The sequence below is a fragment of the Tarenaya hassleriana genome, unplaced genomic scaffold (assembly GCF_000463585.1).
Source record: "Tarenaya hassleriana unplaced genomic scaffold, ASM46358v1 Cleome8, whole genome shotgun sequence".
NCBI classification, from domain to species: Eukaryota; Viridiplantae; Streptophyta; class Magnoliopsida; order Brassicales; family Cleomaceae; genus Tarenaya; species Tarenaya hassleriana.
The window spans coordinates 3,939,952-3,961,173 of NW_010970490.1; the positions used below are offsets into that span (position 1 = coordinate 3,939,952).

At 41.4% G+C, this 21,222-nt stretch overlaps 8 protein-coding genes across 14 annotated transcripts in view; 3 read left to right on the forward strand and 5 right to left on the reverse strand.

Moving 5' to 3' along the window:
- The window catches only part of LOC104802903 (peroxisome biogenesis protein 19-2), a 3,012-nt gene extending 2,571 nt beyond the window's left edge, over positions 1-441 (forward strand). For both annotated transcript variants that reach the window (XM_010526724.1, XM_010526725.1), the window contains exons 5-6: positions 33-107; positions 230-441. In XM_010526724.1, coding sequence (XP_010525026.1) covers positions 33-107; positions 230-275 — 121 coding nt within the window. In that variant the 3' untranslated portion in view covers positions 276-441. The remainder of the gene's footprint in view (positions 1-32; positions 108-229) is intronic.
- A 116-nt stretch (positions 442-557) lies between these two features.
- On the forward strand, positions 558-3,694 carry LOC104802905 (maltose excess protein 1, chloroplastic-like). Of its 2 annotated transcripts, none has more exons than XM_010526726.1 (9): positions 558-955; positions 1,161-1,334; positions 1,546-1,836; positions 1,938-2,027; positions 2,443-2,544; positions 2,641-2,759; positions 3,113-3,175; positions 3,270-3,331; positions 3,446-3,694. In XM_010526726.1, the coding sequence occupies exons 1-9, from the start codon at positions 707-709 to the stop codon at positions 3,526-3,528; spliced, it is 1,233 nt and encodes a 410-aa protein (XP_010525028.1). In that variant the 5' UTR covers positions 558-706; the 3' UTR covers positions 3,529-3,694. The 2 variants fall into 2 exon arrangements, with proteins under 2 accessions (XP_010525028.1, XP_019056786.1); XM_019201241.1 differs by lacking the exon at positions 558-955 and adding an exon at positions 967-1,022.
- A 264-nt stretch (positions 3,695-3,958) lies between these two features.
- LOC104802906 (putative uncharacterized protein DDB_G0271606) lies at positions 3,959-6,268 on the forward strand. The gene is made up of 2 exons (XM_010526727.1): positions 3,959-4,531; positions 5,269-6,268. Exons 1-2 carry the CDS (start codon positions 4,083-4,085, stop codon positions 5,909-5,911), a joined length of 1,092 nt encoding a protein of 363 aa, XP_010525029.1. The 5' UTR covers positions 3,959-4,082; the 3' UTR covers positions 5,912-6,268.
- Positions 6,269-7,327: 1,059 nt separating this feature from the next.
- Positions 7,328-12,465, reverse strand: LOC104802907 (U1 snRNP-associated protein usp106-like). Of its 5 annotated transcripts, none has more exons than XM_010526728.2 (13): positions 12,173-12,460; positions 11,640-11,692; positions 11,039-11,207; positions 10,886-10,949; positions 10,065-10,144; positions 9,817-9,964; positions 9,666-9,727; positions 9,350-9,412; positions 8,865-8,923; positions 8,486-8,567; positions 8,316-8,368; positions 7,989-8,210; positions 7,328-7,654 (listed from the first exon to the last, which is right to left on the reverse strand). In XM_010526728.2, exons 1-13 carry the CDS (start codon positions 12,317-12,319, stop codon positions 7,636-7,638), a joined length of 1,221 nt encoding a protein of 406 aa, XP_010525030.1. In that variant the 5' UTR covers positions 12,320-12,460; the 3' UTR covers positions 7,328-7,635. The 5 variants fall into 5 exon arrangements, 3 of the variants coding, with proteins under 3 accessions (XP_010525030.1, XP_010525032.1, XP_019056808.1); XM_010526730.2 differs by having other exon boundaries at positions 8,316-8,359; positions 12,173-12,458; XR_002023745.1 differs by lacking the exons at positions 7,328-7,654; positions 7,989-8,210 and adding an exon at positions 8,685-8,731 and having other exon boundaries at positions 8,316-8,359; positions 12,173-12,465.
- Positions 12,466-12,948: 483 nt separating this feature from the next.
- Positions 12,949-14,629, reverse strand: LOC104803117. Its single transcript, XM_010526992.1, has one exon. The coding sequence runs from the start codon at positions 14,620-14,622 to the stop codon at positions 12,949-12,951; it is 1,674 nt and encodes a 557-aa protein (XP_010525294.1). The 5' UTR covers positions 14,623-14,629.
- Positions 14,630-15,181: 552 nt separating this feature from the next.
- On the reverse strand, positions 15,182-16,747 carry LOC104803118. Its single transcript, XM_010526993.1, has one exon. The coding sequence runs from the start codon at positions 16,745-16,747 to the stop codon at positions 15,182-15,184; it is 1,566 nt and encodes a 521-aa protein (XP_010525295.1).
- A 498-nt stretch (positions 16,748-17,245) lies between these two features.
- On the reverse strand, positions 17,246-18,898 carry LOC104803119. Its single transcript, XM_010526995.1, has one exon. The coding sequence runs from the start codon at positions 18,896-18,898 to the stop codon at positions 17,246-17,248; it is 1,653 nt and encodes a 550-aa protein (XP_010525297.1).
- A 672-nt stretch (positions 18,899-19,570) lies between these two features.
- LOC104803120 lies at positions 19,571-21,154 on the reverse strand. Its single transcript, XM_019201151.1, has one exon. The coding sequence runs from the start codon at positions 21,152-21,154 to the stop codon at positions 19,571-19,573; it is 1,584 nt and encodes a 527-aa protein (XP_019056696.1).
- Between the last annotated feature and the right edge of the window lie 68 nt (positions 21,155-21,222).

Genomic DNA, 21,222 nt, shown 5'->3' on the forward strand with positions numbered 1-21,222 from the left:
CAACTCATCGGGCATGACTCGTTATTTGGTTCGGAATGCGGGCAACCACCGAGCGATATCGTGCAGGAGATCGATCCTGGGTTTGATTTCGCCAGTTTAGGACAGATGTAAGTACTTTATCCTCTACTTGTCTGGAATATATCCGACATTCATAACACATTGATGTGACTGTATGTATGTATATGTATATATGAGAAGGATTGAGCTGACTTGTTTAGCATATGGGCAGGTCTCCGGAGATGTTGGAGTCATCGCCGGGTTGCTGTATAATGTGAGTTGAGTTGAAGATCTTCAAGAGGGTTCGGTCTGGTTTGTCATTGGATGTGGTGTTGTCTTGTTCTTGTACAACTGAAAGCCTATTTCACTTGAATATTATTGCTCTTTGTATCATTTACCAAATCTTCCTTTTGTGTTCAAACGTAAGGCTTCTGCTTGATGACATATGAAGGAAGAAGAGATTTTTCTAAATTGTAAAATCGTATTTTCCGACAAGTCCACGTCACGAGGCGGCGGGAAGAGGAAAAAATCTCCGATCCCAACAGACGGACACATGGCGCATCCGTGCAAATCGTCTTAATATTTACGATAATGCCCTCAACGTGTCAACTTGGTCTTTGTTCCCTATGCCTTCTCTCCATTACAGTTGCCGAGTTCACTCGGGTTTTCCCCTCTTCGTCTCCGTTCTGAAAACGCAAGAGCATCTTCCATGGCTGCTAAGTCTGTCGCAACTCCTCTCGGCGGCCATCGCTTCTTGATATTCCCGAGTTGCCCTTCCTCTTCCCGCCTTCCCACGAGCCGGCTCTCCTGTTCGCCGTCGAAGCGTAACGACGGTGTCGCGTCCACTGTTGCCGTTAATTGTTCCCGTGGGTTGGGTCTGACTCGGTTGAACTCGGTCCTGTCGACTCGCCGTCGGATCATTCCGGTTCGCGCCGTCGACTCGGGGCTCCCTCACCAGGTGAGATTTAAATGTGAATTGATTGAGGTGTCGAAGCTCGTCCCCTGTTTGGATGCTGAGAAAGCTTGTTCGTGTTAGCTGAAAGTTTCTAGATTTGTTCATTTATCGCATTCCTTTTTTTCATGAGGATCGATCCTGATTCTGTATCATATAATGATTGTTGATCTGGTTGCTGGGTCTTTGGTGATTTGTCGAATTTCTCAAGGGGTCTGCAGATTTTGGGAAAAGTAAAGCATATGAAGAATGGGATTCATGGACGGCGAAATTTTCCGGTGCAGCGAACTTTCCGTTTCTGATGCTACAGTTGCCGCAGATTATCCTCAATGCCCAGAATCTTATGGCGGGAAACAAGACAGCCCTTTCGGCAGTCCCATGGCTGGTAATCTCTTACAATCTCGTACTCACTGTATTTCTCCTCGATTCCTCGACACGACCTGTCTTGTATTCTCTGGTCTTTTGCTCTTGATGAAGCTCATTAGAGGAAGAGAGAAGTACAAGTCTTTATGTTTGCCATCGTCCAAAATGTGTGTGGAAATGGGTAATGATTCATTCTGTGTTTCCGAAACTGAGACAGCGAGTTTCGAATGCAGGGGATGTTAACTGGTTTGCTTGGAAACCTGTCGTTGCTTTCGTATTTCGCTAAGAAGAAAGAAAAGGAAGCGGTTTTGGTGCAGACACTGGGAGTTATCACAACCTACGTTGTTCTACTGCAGCTCAGAATGGCTGAAGCAATGCCTTTGCAGCATTTTGTTGCTACTTCAACCATTGTGCTTATGGGTCTTGCATTGAACTTCATGAACTACTTTGGTCTGCTTACTGCTACAATATGGCAATTGTGGGAAGACTTTATCACTGTCGGTGGACTCTCAGTTCTTCCTCAAGTAATTTCTTTTTAACTGTGCATTCACACATCTTGGATGGGTCAGGAGAATAGAATTAGCTGTTCAGTTTGAAGCTAACTCTTTTAAACTGAAAATTGCAGATCATGTGGTCTACTTTTGTCCCGTATGTACCAAACTGCATCTTGCCGGGAGCGACAGCTTTTGTTATCGCTGTGGCAGCAATTGTCATGGTGAGCCTATGCATGTACAGTCTTGACTTGTATTGTTTGCTGGGAGGGATATGTCAACGTTTTTTAACAAATTTTGTTATTGATCTTGTAAATTAATCACGATGATTTCGACCCGATTATGAACACAGAACACTTGAGTAGCAATCTAGGGGTTCTTACTTCTTAGTTATAGAAAATACCGGCGGCATAGTCATGGAAAAGGTGTGTGGGATGTGGAGACCAGAATGTGACTAGCCTTTGCTCATTTCCCCCCTTTTTAATGATCTCTTCTGGTTTCTCTAAAATCTCATTCCTGCAATCGTATTTCATTTGTAACTCTTGGCTTACAAGCATCCCATAGAGAAGGGACTGGAACTCTTAACTCGAGCTTCAAACTGTGATTTATTTTTTGAATTTTCCGTTGGTAACATTGCAGGCCCGTACCGGGAAACTCTCGGAGAAAGGTGTTAACTTTGTCGGATCAATTTCCGGATGGACGGCCACACTTCTTTTCATGTGGATGCCTGTCTCACAGATGGTATTTTGGCAAATGCTTTTTTTTCGGACATTCCCTCATCAGTCTGACTCTGTTTTTTCTTTGTGGTTCCCATCTGATGATGTCCTAATTTTTCAGTGGACAAATTTCCTGAGCCCTGACAATATAAAAGGCCTATCGCCTTATACAATGGTGCTGGCTATGATGGGGAATGGCCTTATGATCCCTCGAGCACTATTCATCCGCGACCTCATGTGGTAATGTTCTTCAAATCTTCCCGACCCTTTCTATTAAACAATATGCTTGTGATTGGATATTTTAGCATGTGATCGCAAAGTCACGATCTTAATTCTCCCGTCTCTTCTAAGACTACTCTGTAGTGTCGAATCACGTATCAGTCTTATCGGACTTGGATTTTCTTGCTGCTAGAGTTCCATTGGTTTATGGAGAGTTAGGTCCGGTTGATATTTTCGGTCTCCCACAGGCAGTGATAAATCTTCGTTTTTGTGGCGTAAATTCTAGAATTCACATCATTTTCATCTCTTTTTTCTAATCCAAGACGGAAAAACGAGGCATGCAAGACATTGATCGGCTTAAAATCTTGATGCAGGTTCACTGGTTCATCATGGGCAACCCTCTTGTACGGATATGGCAATGTCCTATGCTTATATATGTAAGATTCTCCAAGGGTGTTGCTAAAAATATTGTCCATCATCAATCCTCATCAAAACAACGGTTTGATCAGAAATAACCCCATTTATCCACAGATTTAACTGCACCAGCAAGGGATTCTTCGTGGCGGCTACGCTCGGTTTGATCTCATGGATCGGTCAGTGAACTCGGGGATCTCTCTTCCGTAAATTTTGTCCTTTTCATCCGTCCAATCTTCCGTATCGAATCCATCTCACAAGGTGGTTTATGGCTTTATTTTGTATCCAAACAGGGCTGACTTTGTGGAGAGACGCAGTGGCATACGGACAGAACTCGCCATTCAGATCTTTGAAAGAGTTGGTTGTTGGATCATAACCTCCGGACACACAGAACGCTTGTGTTCGTGGTTTCATATTGTCTCCGACCGTTGTGGATACAAATTTCAATATGCTGCAGACGAATAGAGTGAATTCATTCAATACCCACACGTGGTGATGAAGAAAATGGAGGGTATTTGTTAGTTTTCATAAAGTGATTAATCTTTTCCCAAATCTGAAAGTTTAGGAGAAAAACGTTTTTGGATACAAATGTGAAATATCCGGATAAAAATAAAAATAATAAATACAGTGCATTAAAATTGAAATTAGCATGAATTAAACAAAAAATTCGTTCACACTAACGTGAAATGTGAGGCAAATTAATAAGGCCCAATGGGCTCTTTATTAGCCATGCAGCCCAATAGACATCCAATACTTGTAGGCCCAATGGGCTTCAAGTACCTATAAGACCAATGAGCAACAGCAAGAAATAGTTCTGATTCTCGCTCATTGTGTTGCTTGAAACGTAGACATGGTCATGGCGAAGAACATTTGCAGACGGAAGCCCTAGACTTCGAAAGTCATACTCAAGAGGATCACGGGAGGAACAAAATGGATGAATCTAAGCCAATGTCTGCGCAGCAGCAGCAGAAACTCATCCTTCAACAACACCAATTACAGCAGCAACAATTACAGCAGCAACAGCGTCAACAGCAACTCCTCCTGTTGCAACAGTTGCAGAAACAGCAACAACAGGCGGCGATGTCGAGGTTTCCATCGAATATCGATGTGCATCTCCGGACCCCGGGATTAATTCAGAGCCGACCCATCAACCCGTCTCAGCAGAGCTCTAACCCTAACCCTAATCATAGCCCTAATTTGGTGCAGCAGTCTCCGAACTTGCAGCACCAGCAGAATATGTCGAGTAGTCAGCAACAGCAGCAGAAATTGATGCGACCGTTGAACCACATGGAGCTTCAGTTCTCTTACCAGGACGCTTGGCGTGTCTGCCATCCGGATTTCAAGCGGCCTTTCTCTTCTCTTGAAGACGCTTGCGAAAGGTTCGTTTAATAAAATTTATGTTTTCTTGTCATATTTTGATTTGTTGGCTCTTGAATGGATCGTTTTTTCTGATGGTTTGGACATCTGAGGAATTCACTGAGATCATCTGTACGCCTTAATCGCGTGTCTTTCCTGAAGTTGTTGAATTTCGTTTGTTCTTGTATGCATTGTGTGTTGTGTGTGGTCTTCAATATATGAAATCATGAATTCTGTGATTGAAGTGATATACTCTTATCTCTTTGAGACTTATTGTTGCCTCCATCTCATATATCCTGCAAATACTAAATACAGTAACCTAAAAATGTTTCCTTTTGGAAGCTTCTGGGATTGATGTGATTGTTGTTGTTTCCGTTGATTGATTCGTGTGGGTCTCTCGAGATTTGCCTGCGTGTCAGTTCACCTTTTGTTTCTGTAGAATCCTCATCTCGAAATATTTTCACATACCGGATTGGATTTAGTGTGGTAGCATCGACCTGATTATCCAAGTTGTGCAGTTAATTTGCAAGCACATTTTCTCCTTATGGCATAAAGTTTCTAGCAACTTTTCCATTGGTATAATCTGGGAAATTTTGTGTAAAGTGAGAATCTACGATATCTGCTTAAGTTTCTGTAATCAGACTGTTTGTTTTACTATGGTTACCTAGATTCATTGCCAATTTGCAGCGGCTTAAACATTGAAGATGTGCTCTGTTATGTTATATTCCTCATTTTCGGTCTTCTCTTCTGACTTATGCAGATTATTGCCTTACCATGTCGTAGCAGATTATGAAGCAGAAGAGGACGATAGAATCCTTGATTCAGACACAACGGGCCAGACTCTATCCCGCTCCCAGCAATGGGATAACAACATCGCAGCTAAAGTTGCAGAGTTCGCGGCGACATTCGAGAAACAAGCCCTAGCTTTTAACATAATAACTCGAAAGAGAGCCATAGGAGAGTTCAGATCTGAGGAAAGGTTGATGATAGAACAAGCTTTGCTCCAAGAAGAGAGAAAAACCTTGTTCAAATTAAAAGCAGAGATGGATCAGGAGAAAGCTGGTCGGGAGGCTCAAGAGGCTCAGGAGGCTAAGTTGCGAATGGCAGCTATGGCACAGGCAGGACAAGTAAGGGCAGAGTTGCAGGCCCATGCTGAGATCATTTCTCACAACCCGATAAGAGCAAATGCGATTTTGAATCAGGGAAACAATGGTCCGCTAAGTCATGAGATGGAGCCTAACATCAACCTTGATGAGATGGTGAATGGATGGGGAAACAACAGCCAGAGAGATGAGAAGGAACCCTCAGAAGATTTCTTGAATGATGAGGAAAATGAAAATGGAGAAACAGATGAGCAAGAGAACTGGCGTGAAGGCGGAGAATTTGATTTGAATTGCCAGTAAGAATGAATGGAATTGTTTTTTCTAGGTGAAGGATGCATTCAGTGTCCTGAACATATAACCATTCGCGAGCAATTACACGATAGGATCCGTGTGTCGGAAATGGGGGGATCGTGTTGAAGTTCATGATCCTGGATCCGCAAGTCGGGATGTGCTCAGATTCGGCAAAGGCCAATGTCCAGTTCTGCTCCAGACAGGCAACTACTGCTGTCCATCTTCTCTGTCTCGTGTTCATAGCTTCTGTTAGATGTGGTAATGTGTCTTGAGATACCATTCTCATCTAAAAACCTTGAAATACATTTCCATGAACATGAATATAAGAATAAGAAGAAAAATATAGAGAAGATATGATTTCATATACGAATGATTGTCCAAAACTCAAACTAGTTAGGTTGTGACCGGCAATCGCCCGCAATTCGTAGCGATTGCAATTTCTGGCGATTACGGACGATTGAAAAAGTGATTGCAATCGTAATAAAACATCAATATTCTAATCGCAGCCAAAAGATTACGATAGCGTTTTGCAATATTTTGATTAAATGATCAAAATAATCCTAATATTAATATATATATATACATATATCATATTATATATTTAAAGAACTTACGCATGTGTATATATACATAAAATATATAAATACATATATATATATATACACATACATATATATATATACACATACATATATATACATACATATATACACACATATATATATATACACACAAACAATCATATATACATACATACATCTATATACACATACATATATATATACATATACACATACATACATATATACACATATAAATATATACATATATATACACATATACACACATACATATATATACATACACCCACATACATAAACATACATACATATATATATATATATACATATACATACATACACATATATATATATACACATATATATATATATAATACATATATACATAAATTTAAAAAAATATTAATAATTTTGTTTGGTATATATTATGTTTGATATTGTTTGGTTGTACCAATAAATATTTTTAATATTTAAATTATTTTTCAAAATAAATTAAATTAATAATAAAATTATATTTATAAATTTAATAATTATTTGATATCAAATAATAGTAAAAAAACTAATTAAAATATTTTAAAAATAGTTAATATTGTATACAATAAATAAAAAAATGTATTTTTTTTTAATTTAAACAAAATCGCAATCGCTATCAACCAATCGTTCTAAATCGCAATTTCTACCAACAACAGTTTTTCTACCAATCAATACCAATGGCCAGCAAACGCATCATAAAAGTCCGCAATTGGGATTGCACCCGTCAACACTTTAATGGGGTCAATATTCCTTTATAGTCTTCTTAGGCAGACATTGATCGATCTTTCAGAGGTTAAAATTCGAAACCAAGTTCAAAAAAGGTAAGCAGTAGACAACAACCCTCGCATGTGGCGACGAGAAAAACACCAAATTCTGATGGCATAAAACATACTACAAGATCTCACCAAGGATTCCATACTGTGAACTGAAGGCAAATCTTCTACGAGTCTTTGATATCACCACCACAAGGGCAGGAAACTGACTGGGAATCTCCACAAACGTGGGAACATACACCTCCCCCCCAAAAAAAAAAGGAAAACAAAAACACATAATGTAAGAGAGTCTCACCACCAGATTGATATTATATATCGGCCGTTAGCTCTCAGGCGGCCGAGCCCCTTAGTAGCGGTCGTGACGCCTGCAAGAGTAAATATTCTCTCATTTTCACTATTACAGACCCATCACATGCTTTATATATGCCACCAAAATAACAAAGATTTATTGCAATAGAAACTTAAAAGAGGAAAGAACACTGGAACAGAATCTTGGGTTCCACCCACAAATACAAATGCAGATTCCAGTTTGTTACTTGCTCCTAAATAAACTTCTCTTTTTTATGTTTCTTCAGTAATAAAGACGCCTATTACAATCCAAAAAGAGAGAATGGACGCAACTCTAACCATCACTATCTTAGCTTTTGAGATAGGTAAGGAAATTACTAGATGCATGTGGGATGACAATTAGATCAGTACCTGTGACGATCATAGTCCCTTGGTCTTTCCTTGGAGCGGGAACGTGACCTACGCCGACTTCTTGAGTCATAGCTTCGTCTTCGGTCATGGTCTCTTTCAGGTTCACGATCATAATACCTATCCCGATCTCTACTCCTGCGATCGTCATCTCTTCCCCGGTCACGACTATCCCCCTGGTCTCGGTCTCTACTTGATTCGCGATCCCTACTGCGTTCTTTTGATCTGAGAAATGAATAGTTTGGAAAATGAACATGATTTTACACTTAGGGATCGCCAAGGATACCAAATTGAAAACAATCAGAGTGAATGAAAGTCATGGAAGAAAACCTCCTGTCCTCATTCTGTCCCTTCCGAACTTTGTTTCTTTCTTCCTGAAGAAACTTTAGAGAAATATTTTGAGAATCAGTTGAAACTAACTCGGGTCACTTGACAAGGGCAAATTAATAAATGTAATATGAAGATATAAAAATGAATCCCCAAGGAGACTGACAATATACCTGAAGCATTGCTAATTTGTCCCGAATCAGCATGTAACCCAAATGAAGCTTCCCTCCAAAATGATCAGCTAAGCGACGATCACTAAAAGCAGCACAAATTTTATAACATTGCCGATCATTGATGAAACATAAACACCGATCAAAGGTTCACTATCTCGAATGTTACGATTGTCGAGCATAATAAATCAGAAAGACGCACATTTAACAGCTGCAAAAGTAATCCTCGTTAAATTGGGCCCAAAAAGCCTGCTGGTGAAAAGGAGGCACAATAGCCGGGAGTCAAATGTCAAACCACATGCAACCCAAGAATCTATTTCTAGCTTGCCCTTGAATGCCGAAAGGAAATATAAACCACAAAGTTCAAGTAAACAAACTTAACCTGTCATATACACTCAAAAATGCTCCACATATGTCACATAGGCGTAGCTTCTGGTCTGTCTGAGATGACAAAGAAACACCAAGAATAGTTAATCAATTGACATGAAGAATAGAAAAACGGACCCATGTAACAGACACATTCAGCACAGAAGGAACATGTTATACTTCTGTGCCAATGCACACTGCGACTAATCTGTTTGGAAAGAGCGAACAACAGTTTGTTCATCCTTTAAATGAAATCAAACAATCCAGTGAACCTAACACATTTCAAATCCACGACTATTCATCTAATTGCACAAAAAAGGATTGTCACCTTCAACATTTTAAAGAGACATCTGAGATAAGGTCATAAAAAAACAGTCTAGGCGTACTTGGCAGAATCCGAGAGACACTGGAAACACAATTCTAGGTAACCTTCATGAGAGAAGTCAAATTTAGCAATCATGGCACAGAAATAAGGTGATAAAAAAAACAGTCTCAACTTACAATGCGCACATCAGCTGCAGTGTACTTGGAAGAATCCGTTACAGGCTCTTGTCTAACAGCAAGCTGAAACAAAAATAGGCACAACACTCTTCAGGGACTAATAAAATCTAGGAACAGGGAAGGATCAAAGGTTATAACCTCGGCAAATTAAGCTGAAAGGAAAATGATACAAGTACTCAAGTACTTTCCATGTGATATCAATACATCTCTTAGGGTAACTATATTTTCAACATCTCCAGACTGCTTCAGTGTACAAATTACAAAAAGTGAAATATAAGTTTCAAACAGGGAACGACATTAAGAAACATAAACAAACCTTCTTGAGAGCTTCAGCCTCTTCTAGTGCTTTCTGTGCTTCATCAACCATTCCTTGTTCACCTAAGAAAATGAACAGATGTCATAACCATCTACTGGTTATTTCCAACTATTGCAATAAAACAGATGTCAATTAGATGTTACTCCCTTACCGAGATCTTCTGCCTTCTTCAGCTTCTCATTTATCATTTCCTGAGTACGAGGATCAGGTGGAGGCAATGATGATGCTGGGGGCTGAGTAGTAACAGGCTGCGGCAAGGATGCCCTATCCTTATTGAAGGCATCCAGAAGCAGCATTGCCTACAACAGAAACAGGAAAAACGATTTCCCAACTTAACATAACATAATTAACTTACCTACCAGGCCGATCAAATCCATAGCAAAGCATATCTTCACACACCTGTTTGTCAGCTCTCTTGGTCCTCAATTCTTCAATTATCTCAACAGCTCTAATCTTAAAATCCGTCTTGCCTTCAAGATCTGTAAAGTGACATCACAATCTTCCTTTTAAGACGATTTTTACCAGCATCTCGAGTTCAACAACCAAACAACAACCATTAGCAGAAGCGTTGCCACCCAACCCAAAAAGACGCCAGGTTATAAAATGTGGAATGTTCAGGAAAGGTTAAATGACATCTCAGACAATACCACAAGTTCAATTTCAGTCAATTAAGAACATCAAGATTTATTTTCTAGAAGAGCAGGCTGTTCAAAATTATTTTAGTAAATTAGTACAGACCACAGCAAATAAATTCTACCAAGAAAACTGTGTTGAAACAGAGATAAAAGAAATATATTTAAAAGTAACAGATGCAATTATTTTACACTTTAGTAAGCCATTAATGCGTTATCTCACCTGATCAAAACCTAAATTCAACAATTCCATGCATAGTAGCAAACATACAGGTAAAGACACAAGTGTTTATCCCGCTCTAGAAGATGGTAAGACGATATTTCAGGAAATACAAACACAGTGTCTGACCTAAGGAGTAGCATAATGAAACTTTAAAAATCAGAACGGGTTGCAGCAACGCTCCTGTTATCACCACATTAACCCATTCATACAAATAATCACATAATAAACATTTTCATGGATTTTCAAGAGGAACATTAACTTACACAACAAACAACAAAGCTATGCCACCAATTAACAGAAAAGTCATTCAAGAAAGCAAAGGGGCCTAAAAGAGCTGGAAAAATATTTATACTGTATCATATTACCGTGCTGGTCTGCTTCCTTCATCTTCTCTTTAATTTGTTTTGATAACTCCAGTATTTCAGGTGTCTGCAGTTAAAGTACCAAAAGATGGATAAATCTGAATTTAGAAACTAGGAGGTAACAACTACCTCCAATATCTGCGATTAGATCATCACCAGAGTGACTTCAGAGACGGAAATTGCGATGGCAGCTTTGGCATCCTCTTCTTGAAGACGCTTAAGGGCCCTACCAATCTTCCTATCGCACTCAACAATCAACCTGTCTATAGCGTCTTCCAATTCCCTGTCATAGTTGTCAACACCTTTTGCCTTTGCTTCTTCATATCTAAGGAAGTGCTAAGGCAACACAAAAGTATGGAAAAGAAACAAACACACCACTGAAGATGTGGTAAAACTATATATGATGAAATCAAAGCCTCATATACAATTCCAATAACAACTTTGCCTAGACCCCAAAACCCATGTCAGTCTTCATGACTAATTTCACATACTTTAATCAGATAGATAAAGATCCTTCAAGAATAAACCCAAGGAGATTAGTCAAACCATAAACACTGCTTTCAGCTAGTCAATAAAAAACTCATTGCGAATCAACCATGGCACTCACATGCTATGAGATTTAAATAGATATTAGAAACAATTTCATACAGGGATTTTGGGTACCATAATAACAAAATGATGGAAAATAGGGAACTAGAGAAAGTGAGCTCGATGCTAGGGAAAGCGAGATAGACTTATAGTTTCCAAAAAAGGATACTCTTTTCTGAGCTGCAAAGAGTGGACTTTTGGGCAAGGACCCATATCCATTTTCTGATAACACAAAAATCAAAGGGGGTCAAAAATTACGAAGAGGAGTTACTTGGGAACCAAAATAGAGAAGAAGTATCAGTAATATACAACTGACTATCGTTCTTGGGCCAAGAACGCCATCTAAAGGGTAGAGTAAAACGACGAAACTGACAAAAGCATTTCAGATAGCTAGCGAGTAACATGCTGTCACTATAATGATATGATCGCCTGGCCATGCTCCCATCTTCCATCCCAACCAAACATTAATCATAATCAACACACACACCCTATATAAGCTAGGATTTTTAACAACATAGAATCAATATATCCTCATCTGTAATTTCATGCACCGAATCTCATTTCCTCTCGTGCCTTCTCGACCATTTTCACCACCCAAATAATCGAACCCCACGAAGCACCGCATTAATGAAGATAGGGTTTTCGGGAGATGAGCAGAAAACAGACTACGAAAGAGGACATGGACACAAAGATTATACGCACCGTCAATTGGAAGAGGTCGTGAGGACAGAGACCAGAGAGGTAGAGACGGCAGACCTCGCGGTCGTAGTACTTGCGATTCACTTCCGTCACATCGCCATTTCGATTAGCACCCATGAGCACATCGAGCTGCTTCCTCATGGCATCCATTGTCGCTCCCTCAATCTCCTCGCTCTCTCACTCCCAGATCGATTCTCTGCGGACAGATTGAGAGTTTTGATCGAAGAGCTACAACAAAAGAAACCAGGGATTTGGTTTGGTGTAAACACGACAGAATTTGGTATTTTTAGGGTTTACTTGAGCTTATTAGACCCGCTGTAGATATTTTAGATATTTTATGTTTGGGATTTTTTATCTTTCGGATGATTTATCTTTTCCTTTAGATTTTAAAATTATAAATTTAATTTTCATTAAAAAAATTCTAGCATTTGTTTATTTATTTTTTTTACTATTGTTATACTCGATTGAAGTTTGGTTCAAATTTAATTAATTTAATTTTAAAAAATTAATAACGAGTTAGTTTTTAGTTTTTAGACGGTATGCAATGCAATTCAATTACAGTTATAGTCGGTTAGTTATATCATAATTGAAATATTCATTCATACTTTTGTATAAAGGGCCTTACACAAGTCTGGGAATATCCTTATTTAACAAATTTAAAACGAAAAATAGATACAAAAACTAAAAAAAGATTATCAACAGGGAAATATGGAATATATATATATTTCAAGTTTAGTATCCAAAATTCTAAAAATTGTAAGTAATCAAACTCAAAATTCTCAAGAAAATAAGCAAATGAGAGAGCAGAAACGGAGATCCTTTTTCTTGAGATGGATGGGGAATGGGCAGCGGCTTCCGCATTTGTGGCAAAACGGTCGGCAACAACTGATGCTGGCTTCAATTTCAAACGCATCTTCAGACCCCTCCAAATATCGGCCGGGCATCATGAGCGGATCCTGTCCGAGGATGCAATGGACATGGACAGTGACGCAGCAAATGTCACACGTGTAATACATTTCCTTCTCTTCGTCCATTTTCCCTTCACAGATCTCGCACCACCACCTTCCTCCATCTATGGCCGCCGCCTCTTCTCCTCCACCGCCGCCAAGAACCAGATGATGTATGTCTTGTTTGTACCTCACCTTTGGTGGTAGAGTTACGCACCTGAAACACAAGTTAAAGTCGCATTCGATGCACTGCATAATCTTACGACTGCCAGACTGTTCTCTACATCCCCAACATGCATGGTCGTTCGTTGACATTGACGTGGAGAATAGAGGGTGCGGGTGATTGTTATGGATAAAGGGCTCGGAGACTGAAGCGCAAGCCACGTCTATTTTGAAACTACAATCCTCTTTGCAACACGTATAGATGAACCCACAACTTATCTGATAACAAACATCGCATAGTATATACCCTATTTCACATTTCTGTAGTTTGAGCCGGTGGGGATGTATCAGGTGCCATATATTTCTCGGTAGATTGGCACATTTTTCGTGGAAGATGAAATCGCAACCATCGTGCGTGCATCTGTAGGTATTACCAAAGTGAACACGACAAGGAAGAGCACATGCTTGGCAATGTTGGCCTCTGTCGGAGCTTTCACGGTCGTCATCTTCATTCAGCTTAAGATGATGTTCATGACTGAAATGATGTATCACTTTTTCATATATTACTTCGAAAGGTGCCAGGAAATCTTCCAGTTCTTCGGGTTCTCCCTCGAGGTCTTTCCCGTCCCACACATCTTCTCTCGTCGCACATCTTGAGTGGACGACGTAATGGCAACCCTTGATGCAAGAATATGCACCATAATGGTTGTCCACGACTTTGCGACAAACTCCACAGGACCATGCCTCATCATCGTGAGCTGGAGGAGGAGGAGAGGGAGCGAAACAGAGACGATGTTGGTGGCGGGAGATCCTAACGAGGCGTGGCAAGTCAAAACACTCTCTGTGGAGCATGGCACCGCACTGGTGACAACCCCAAGGAAGAGAAGAGCCATCGGGCGTTAGACCACAAGCTTCACAGGTGAAGGGTCGTGGTTTAGGGAGGAGGAAGAGCTTGTGGTCGTGGCTCTTGGGCCGATCCACCTCAAGAACTGGCGGCTTCTTGGCGCAAGTAAAATGCATGATGAATTTGCAGATAATACAGTGATATACCCATCCTTTTCCGAGCAGATCCCCGCAACAACTGCATACACCAGAAGCTTCATCTGTGTCGAGATCGAGAGGACGGAGAGTGAGAGGGTGAGGAGGGTGGTAAGGGTGGTGGTTCAACTCCAATGGAGATTCGGCGCATTCCTTGTGGAATGGATGGGAGCAAGACGTGCACCAGTAATCTTTGGATGCTCGGCACTGCAGTCCGGAAAAGCACATGAGACACGAGAAACCTGAAATGGAGAAAGGTGCCAAAGGGTGAGGATGGATTGGAAGGTGGACCAACTCCACCTCCATCGCTCTCTTCAAGCCGCACCCGTTTGTGTTTTTTTTTTTTATAAAAAAAAAACCCTGTTTTTGTTGATGGAATGTGTGTAATCTTCGTTTCTCGCTTCTTCCCATTTGAATAATGAAGAAACCACCATGTGATTTCCTTATTTTCCTACTTCATTTATTAATCATTCCTCGTGGGTCTCCATGTCTTCCCGTGAATCTAGCACATATCTCAATGACTACTCTTTCATTAATTAATTCGATATTATTAATTACCGTTTTATCTCTGGTTTTTGTGTCTACCTTTGTTCAAAATAAAGAGAAAAGTTGTTTATTGATCGTAAATCTAGCTGCTTTTTGTAATTTAAGAAGAAAAAAAAAACTAATCTTATTCACCTCAATATACTTAGCACTTAAGTTTACACATCTTAGTGGCTCTCTTTTTCATCAATTTAATACTAATAATTGTTGTTTGAAAGATAAGAAGAACGTGTCAGGCTTTTTTTTTTTTTTTAAGAAACAAGTAACATGGGGAACCAGATTTGGAACCCATAAGGGTAAAGGGTAGTGGTCATGATTACCACTATGTTCTGATTTTATCCAGACAATGTGAACTACAGAAATGATGATCATTTCTCTTGAAAAAAATGGGGAATGGACAGCGGTCCCGACATCGAGCGCATAAAGGTCGGAAACATCGGTTGTTGGCCGCGACTTCAAACTCTTTCAACCATGGGTCTGAATATTGACCGGGCTTTATGAGCGGGTCCCGTCCGAGCATACAATCGACATGGACAGTGACACAACAGCTGTCACATGCGTAGAATATTACCTCTGTATCCATTTTCCGTTCACAGATCTCGCACCACCAGCTTCCGCCGCTAACGTCCTCACCACCCCGAAGGACCAGAGGGTGTCTGTCTTGCCCGTACCTTACCTTAGGCGGTAGAGTTAAACACCTTAAACACAAGACGAAGTCGCATTCGATGCATTCCAGCTTATGATTGTAAAGATTTTGTCTGCAGCCTGAGCATGTCTTGCCACTCATCGAGATCGACGTTGAGAAAAGAGGGTGCGGATGGCTTATATGGATAAATGGTTCGGCGACTGAAGCGTAATTCACATGTACTTTAAAAGGGCAGTCGTCTTTGCAACACTTGTATATGAATCCAGAACATAACCTAGGACATATGTCACACCTCTTAATACCTGTTTCTGAAGAGGCTTGTAGTTCGAGACGGTGAGGGTGTAACATGTACCATATCTTTCTTGATAGATTGGCACATGTTTGGTGGAGGATAAATTCGCAATCAAACTGCATGCATCTGTAGGTGTTACCCAGATGGATACGAATAGGGAGGGCGCATGCTTGACAGTGCTTGCTTCCATCAAAGCTTGTGTCATCGTCCTCGTTCAGTTTGAGATGATGCTCGTGACTGAAATGATGTATCACTTTGTCATCTATAACTTCGAACGGATCCTCGACATCTTCGGCTTCTTCGGGCACTCCCTCAAGATCTGCCCCGTCCCACACATCTCCTCGTGTTGCACACTTTGAATGGGCTACATAATCGCATCCTTTGATGCAAGAATACGCACCATACGGGTTGTCAACCACTTTACGACAAACTCCGCAAGACCATGATGGTTCATGAGCTGGTGAAGGGGGAGAGGGAACGTAACAGAGACGATGTTGTGGGTGGCGAGAGATCCTTATGACGCGTGGTAAGTCAATACACTCTCTATGGAACATGACTCCGCATTCGAGACAAGCCCAAGGAAGAGTGGGACCATCGAGCAGTAGACCACAAGCATCGCAGGTGAAGGGACGTGGTTTAGGGAGGAGGACGAGCTTATGGCCATGGCTCTTGGGCTGAGCCACCTCAAGAACCGGTGGTTTCTCGGCACAACGCAGGTGCATGAAGAAACTGCAGAGAGGACAGTGATATGCGCATCCCCTTCCGAGGTTGTCTCCGCAACAGCTGCATACCTCCGAAGTTTCGTAATCATAATCAGAGTGAGGATGGAGGAGGGAGAGAGAGTGAGGAGGGTGATAAGGGTGTTTCATCTCCATTGGAGAATCCGAGCTCCATCTGATTTCATTGAAGCAAGGTATGCACAGATTGCCTTCGCGTTTCGAGGATTTCATTATACAACCGCACCCATGGCAGTAGATACTCAGGTGGGCTAACTCCTTCTCCATCTCTCTCTCTCAACCGCAGAATGGCTGATTCGAGTGGTGTGTGCTATGTGGATCTCTATACTATAATATAGAGCTAATGAAATATGTATTTTAATTTGAATAAGAAGATCATGTGACTGTTCAACTGTTATGAGCGACAACCTTATTTAATTTTATTTATCAGAATCTTTTTTTTTTTGGGTATGGCCTTCTTTTTATTAAACTATACCTACACGGGACAATAATTTTTATACGAATTAAAGAAGAATATTCCCACTCAATAGTTACCGTTGAAGTTTCCACATCTCAATGACCCTCCTTCTCATTAATTCAATATTATTAATTCCCGTTTGAAAGAAACGAAGCTTGTATCGGTCTTTACAATATATATATATATAAGAAAAAAATGTTTATTCAAACTTGAAATTATTTTGTTGAAAGAAATGGAGTCTGTATCGTCCTTTTTCATTTATTTGCAGACCTAAAAATCAATTTTTCCAGCTCCGATCTTCTGAAATTGCTGAGGCAAGACCGAGCACAAAAACGATAACCCTTTGTCTCGAAGGAAACGGGGAACGCGCAGCGCCTTCCACATAGATGGCATAACGGTCGGCAACAAGTGTTATTGGCCGCAACCTCAAACTGGAACGAAAGGTCGGAGTAACGACCAGGTTTCATGTGTGGATTCTCTCCCAGAACGCAGCGGAGATGGACGGTGACGCAACAAATGTCGCAAGTGTAGTACATCACCTCCGTATCCATCTTCCCGTCGCAGATTTCGCACCACCAACTTTCGCCTTTTGCATCTTCACCGACTCCGAGAACCAGAGGATGCCGATCTTGGTTATACCTTACCCTCGGCGGTAAACTGATGCATTTGAAACACAAGACAAAGTCGCATTCGATGCACTGCATCATCTTGTCATAGTCGTCATTTGTTTTGCACCCCGAACATGCCTTGCCGTTCATCCAAACCGTTGTGGAGAACAGAGGGTGAGGATGAGTTATATGGATATACGGCTCAGACACTGAAGCACAATCCACGTCTACTGTGAAACGGCAATCCGCTTTGCAGCAAGCATATATGAACCCACAAAATCCCCGGAAACAAACGCTACATTCGTTCATATCACTCCCGCATGCCATCAGTTTCAGACGGTGGGGATGTAGCATGTACCATAACTTCCGCGGTAGATTGGCACATTTTTCGTGAATAACGAAATCACAATCGCAACCTATGCAGCTGTAGATGTTGCCAGAATGGAAACGAATAGGAAGAGCGCACGCTTGGCAGTGGTGGCTTCCATCAAAACTTGTGTCGTCGTCATCATCGTTCAGTTTAAGATGATGCTCGTGGCTGAAATGGCGTATGATTTTGTCATCTATAACCTCGAATGGCTCCTTTATATCTTCGGGCTCTTCCGGCTGTCCGTAAAGGTCTTCTCCGTCCCACACATCATGTCTTGTTGCACACTTTGGGTGGACCACATAATGACAGTCATCTTTGATGCAAGAATACATACCGTAACTGTTGTCGACCGTTTTCCGACAAACTCCACATGACCATGATGATGATACATGAGGTGGAAGAGGAGGAGGAGAGAAAACGTAACTGAGACGATGTTGTGGATGTCGGGAGATCCTGATGACACGTGGTAAGTCGATACATTTTCTATGGATCATGACCCCGCATTCGAGACAACCCCAAGGAAGAGAGGGGCCATCGAAGAGTGAACCGCAAGCATCACAGATGAAGGGGCGTGGTTTAGGGAGGAGGAAGAGCTTGTGGCCATGGCTCTTGGGCTGAGCCACCTCAAGAACCGGCGGCTTCATTGCGCAAATAAAATGCATGACGAATCTGCAGGCAGTACAGCGATAGACACATCCTATTTCAAGATTGTCTCCGCAGCAACTGCATGTCTCGTGAAGACCGTGATCTTGGGGAAGGGGACGGAGGGCGAGAGAGTGAGGAGGATGATAAGGGTGATGACGGAGCTCTAACGGAGATTCGGCACATTCCTTGTGGAACTTACCCGCGTGGCAGAACGTGCACTCGTAGCCTTCGGTCGTAGAGGCTTGTTGCCGGGAGCCGCACATGCCGCAGTCGAAATCTGACATGTCGCTCCTTTTTCTCACAAGGTGAGGGTGGATTCGAAGCTGAAACAACCCATATTTCTCACAGACCCCAACTAGGTTTTTTTTTTTTTTTTTTGAAACTGTATTGGATTATCGGAATAAGGTGCGGTCTGAATTTAATAATGAAGTCATGATGTGATTTCACTGCTCCAAATTCATTAATTAATCATTCCTTGTGGGTGTAGCTGCTCCTTGTAATTTTTAATATTGTTTTTAAATGTATTCTTGATTAATAAAACTTATATTTGGATAAAATTTTATTTTTTAAAATTTGTGTGTTCAAATTTTAGACGCATCTAATGAGACAGAGTTTAGTTGTGGATTCCAGCTCTTTGCTTTATAGTAGTATTATATATTGGATTTGTTGTCTTATCACTTTTCCCAACAAACCTATCCATTTATATTAGATTATACCAACACGGTCATACCAATTATTAAAAACAATGGATTAAAGAAGAATATTCCCACTCCCCGTTGAAGTTTCCACATCTCAATGACCCTCCTTTTCATTAATTCACTATTATTAAATTGACGTTTGAAAGAAATGGAGTTTGTATCGATCTTCACAAATATATATATATATATATATATATATATATATATCAGAAAAAAATGTTTATTCAAACTTGAAATTATTTTTCTCGCTACCTTTAGTTATGACCTGAAGCCGCGTAAACAACGGAGAGTACACAAATGAAGATCGTTTTTCTTGAAGACGATGGGGAACGGACATCGCATCTCACATCGATGGCAAAACGGTCGGCAACAACCGACGTTGGCCGCAGCTTCGAACTCCCCCTTCACCCATTCGTCGGAATAAAGACCGGGCATCATGTGTACGTCCTCTCCGACCACGCAATCAACATGAACAGTCACACAGCAACCGTCACATGTATAATACATCACCTCTTTATCCATTCTCCTCTCGCAGATCTCACACCACCAGCTTTCGCCTCCGGTCTCTTCTCCTCCACCGCTTTCAAGAACCAGTGGATGCCTGTCTTGCTTGTACTTCATCTTGGATGGTAACGTTATGCACCTGAAACACAAGACGAACTCGCATTCGATGCACTGCATGGTCTTGCGGTAGTAACTTCCTGGTTCTTTGCAACCTGAACATGTCTGGTAATGCTTCGAGATCGACGTGGAGAATAGAGGGTGGGGATGGGTTATATGGTTAAAGGGTTCGGAGACTGAAGCGCAGTTCACGTCTATTTCGAAACGGCAAACCTCTTCGGAGCATTTGTATATGAAACCAGAACTCAATCGACCACAAACATCACACGAACTGTTCTCTAATTTAGTGGTGTGAAGCTCAAGTCGATGGGCATGTAGCATATACCACATCTTTCTCGGCAGATTTGCACATGTTTCGTGGATAATGAAATCGCAATCACATTCTCTGCAGCAGTAGGTATTACCCAAGTGAATACAGATAGGAAGAGCGCATGCTCGACAGTGCTTTCCTCTATCAAATCTTTCGTCATCCTCCTCGTTCAGTTTAAGATGATGTCCGTGACTAAAATGATGTATCGTTTTCTCGTCTATAACCTCGAATGGAGGCTCGGCGTCTTCGGGCTCCTCCGGAACTCCCTCAAGATCTTTTCCGTCCCACACATCTTCTCTTGTTGCGCACTTTGAGTGGACCACGTAATCGCAACCTCTACTACAAGAATACGCACCATAGTTGTTGTCAACGACCTTGCGACAAACTCCACAGGACCATGATGATTCATGAGCTCGAGAGGGAGAGGAATTGTAACGTAGACGATGATGGTGACGGCAGATCCTGATCACGCGTGGTAAGTCGATGCATCCTCTATGGATCATGACCCCGCATTCGAGACAAGCCCAAGGAAATGAGGGAGAATCAAGCAGTAAACCACAAGCATCACAGGTGAAGGGACGTGGCTTAGGGAGGAGGACGAGCTTGTGGTCGTGACTCTTGGGCTTATCCACCTCAAGAACCGGCGGCTTCTTAGCGCAAAGAAGATGAATGAAGAATTTGCAGATAGGACACTGATATACAAATCCTCGTCCGAGTTCTTCCCGACAACAACTGCATATCTCCGAAGCTTCATGAAGAGCGAGGAGGCGGAGAGAGAGAGGGTGAGGAGGGTGGTAAGGGTGTTTCATCTCCATCGGAGACTCGGCGCATTCCTTGTGGAAGTTGGCATAGACGCAAGTTCTGCACCTGTAACCTTCGATTGTAGAGGAATCTGCTTCACGACTGCACATGAAGCAGTCCAGATCTGAAATGATACAACGTCTCAAAGGGTGCGAGTGGATAGGGAGGTGGACTAACT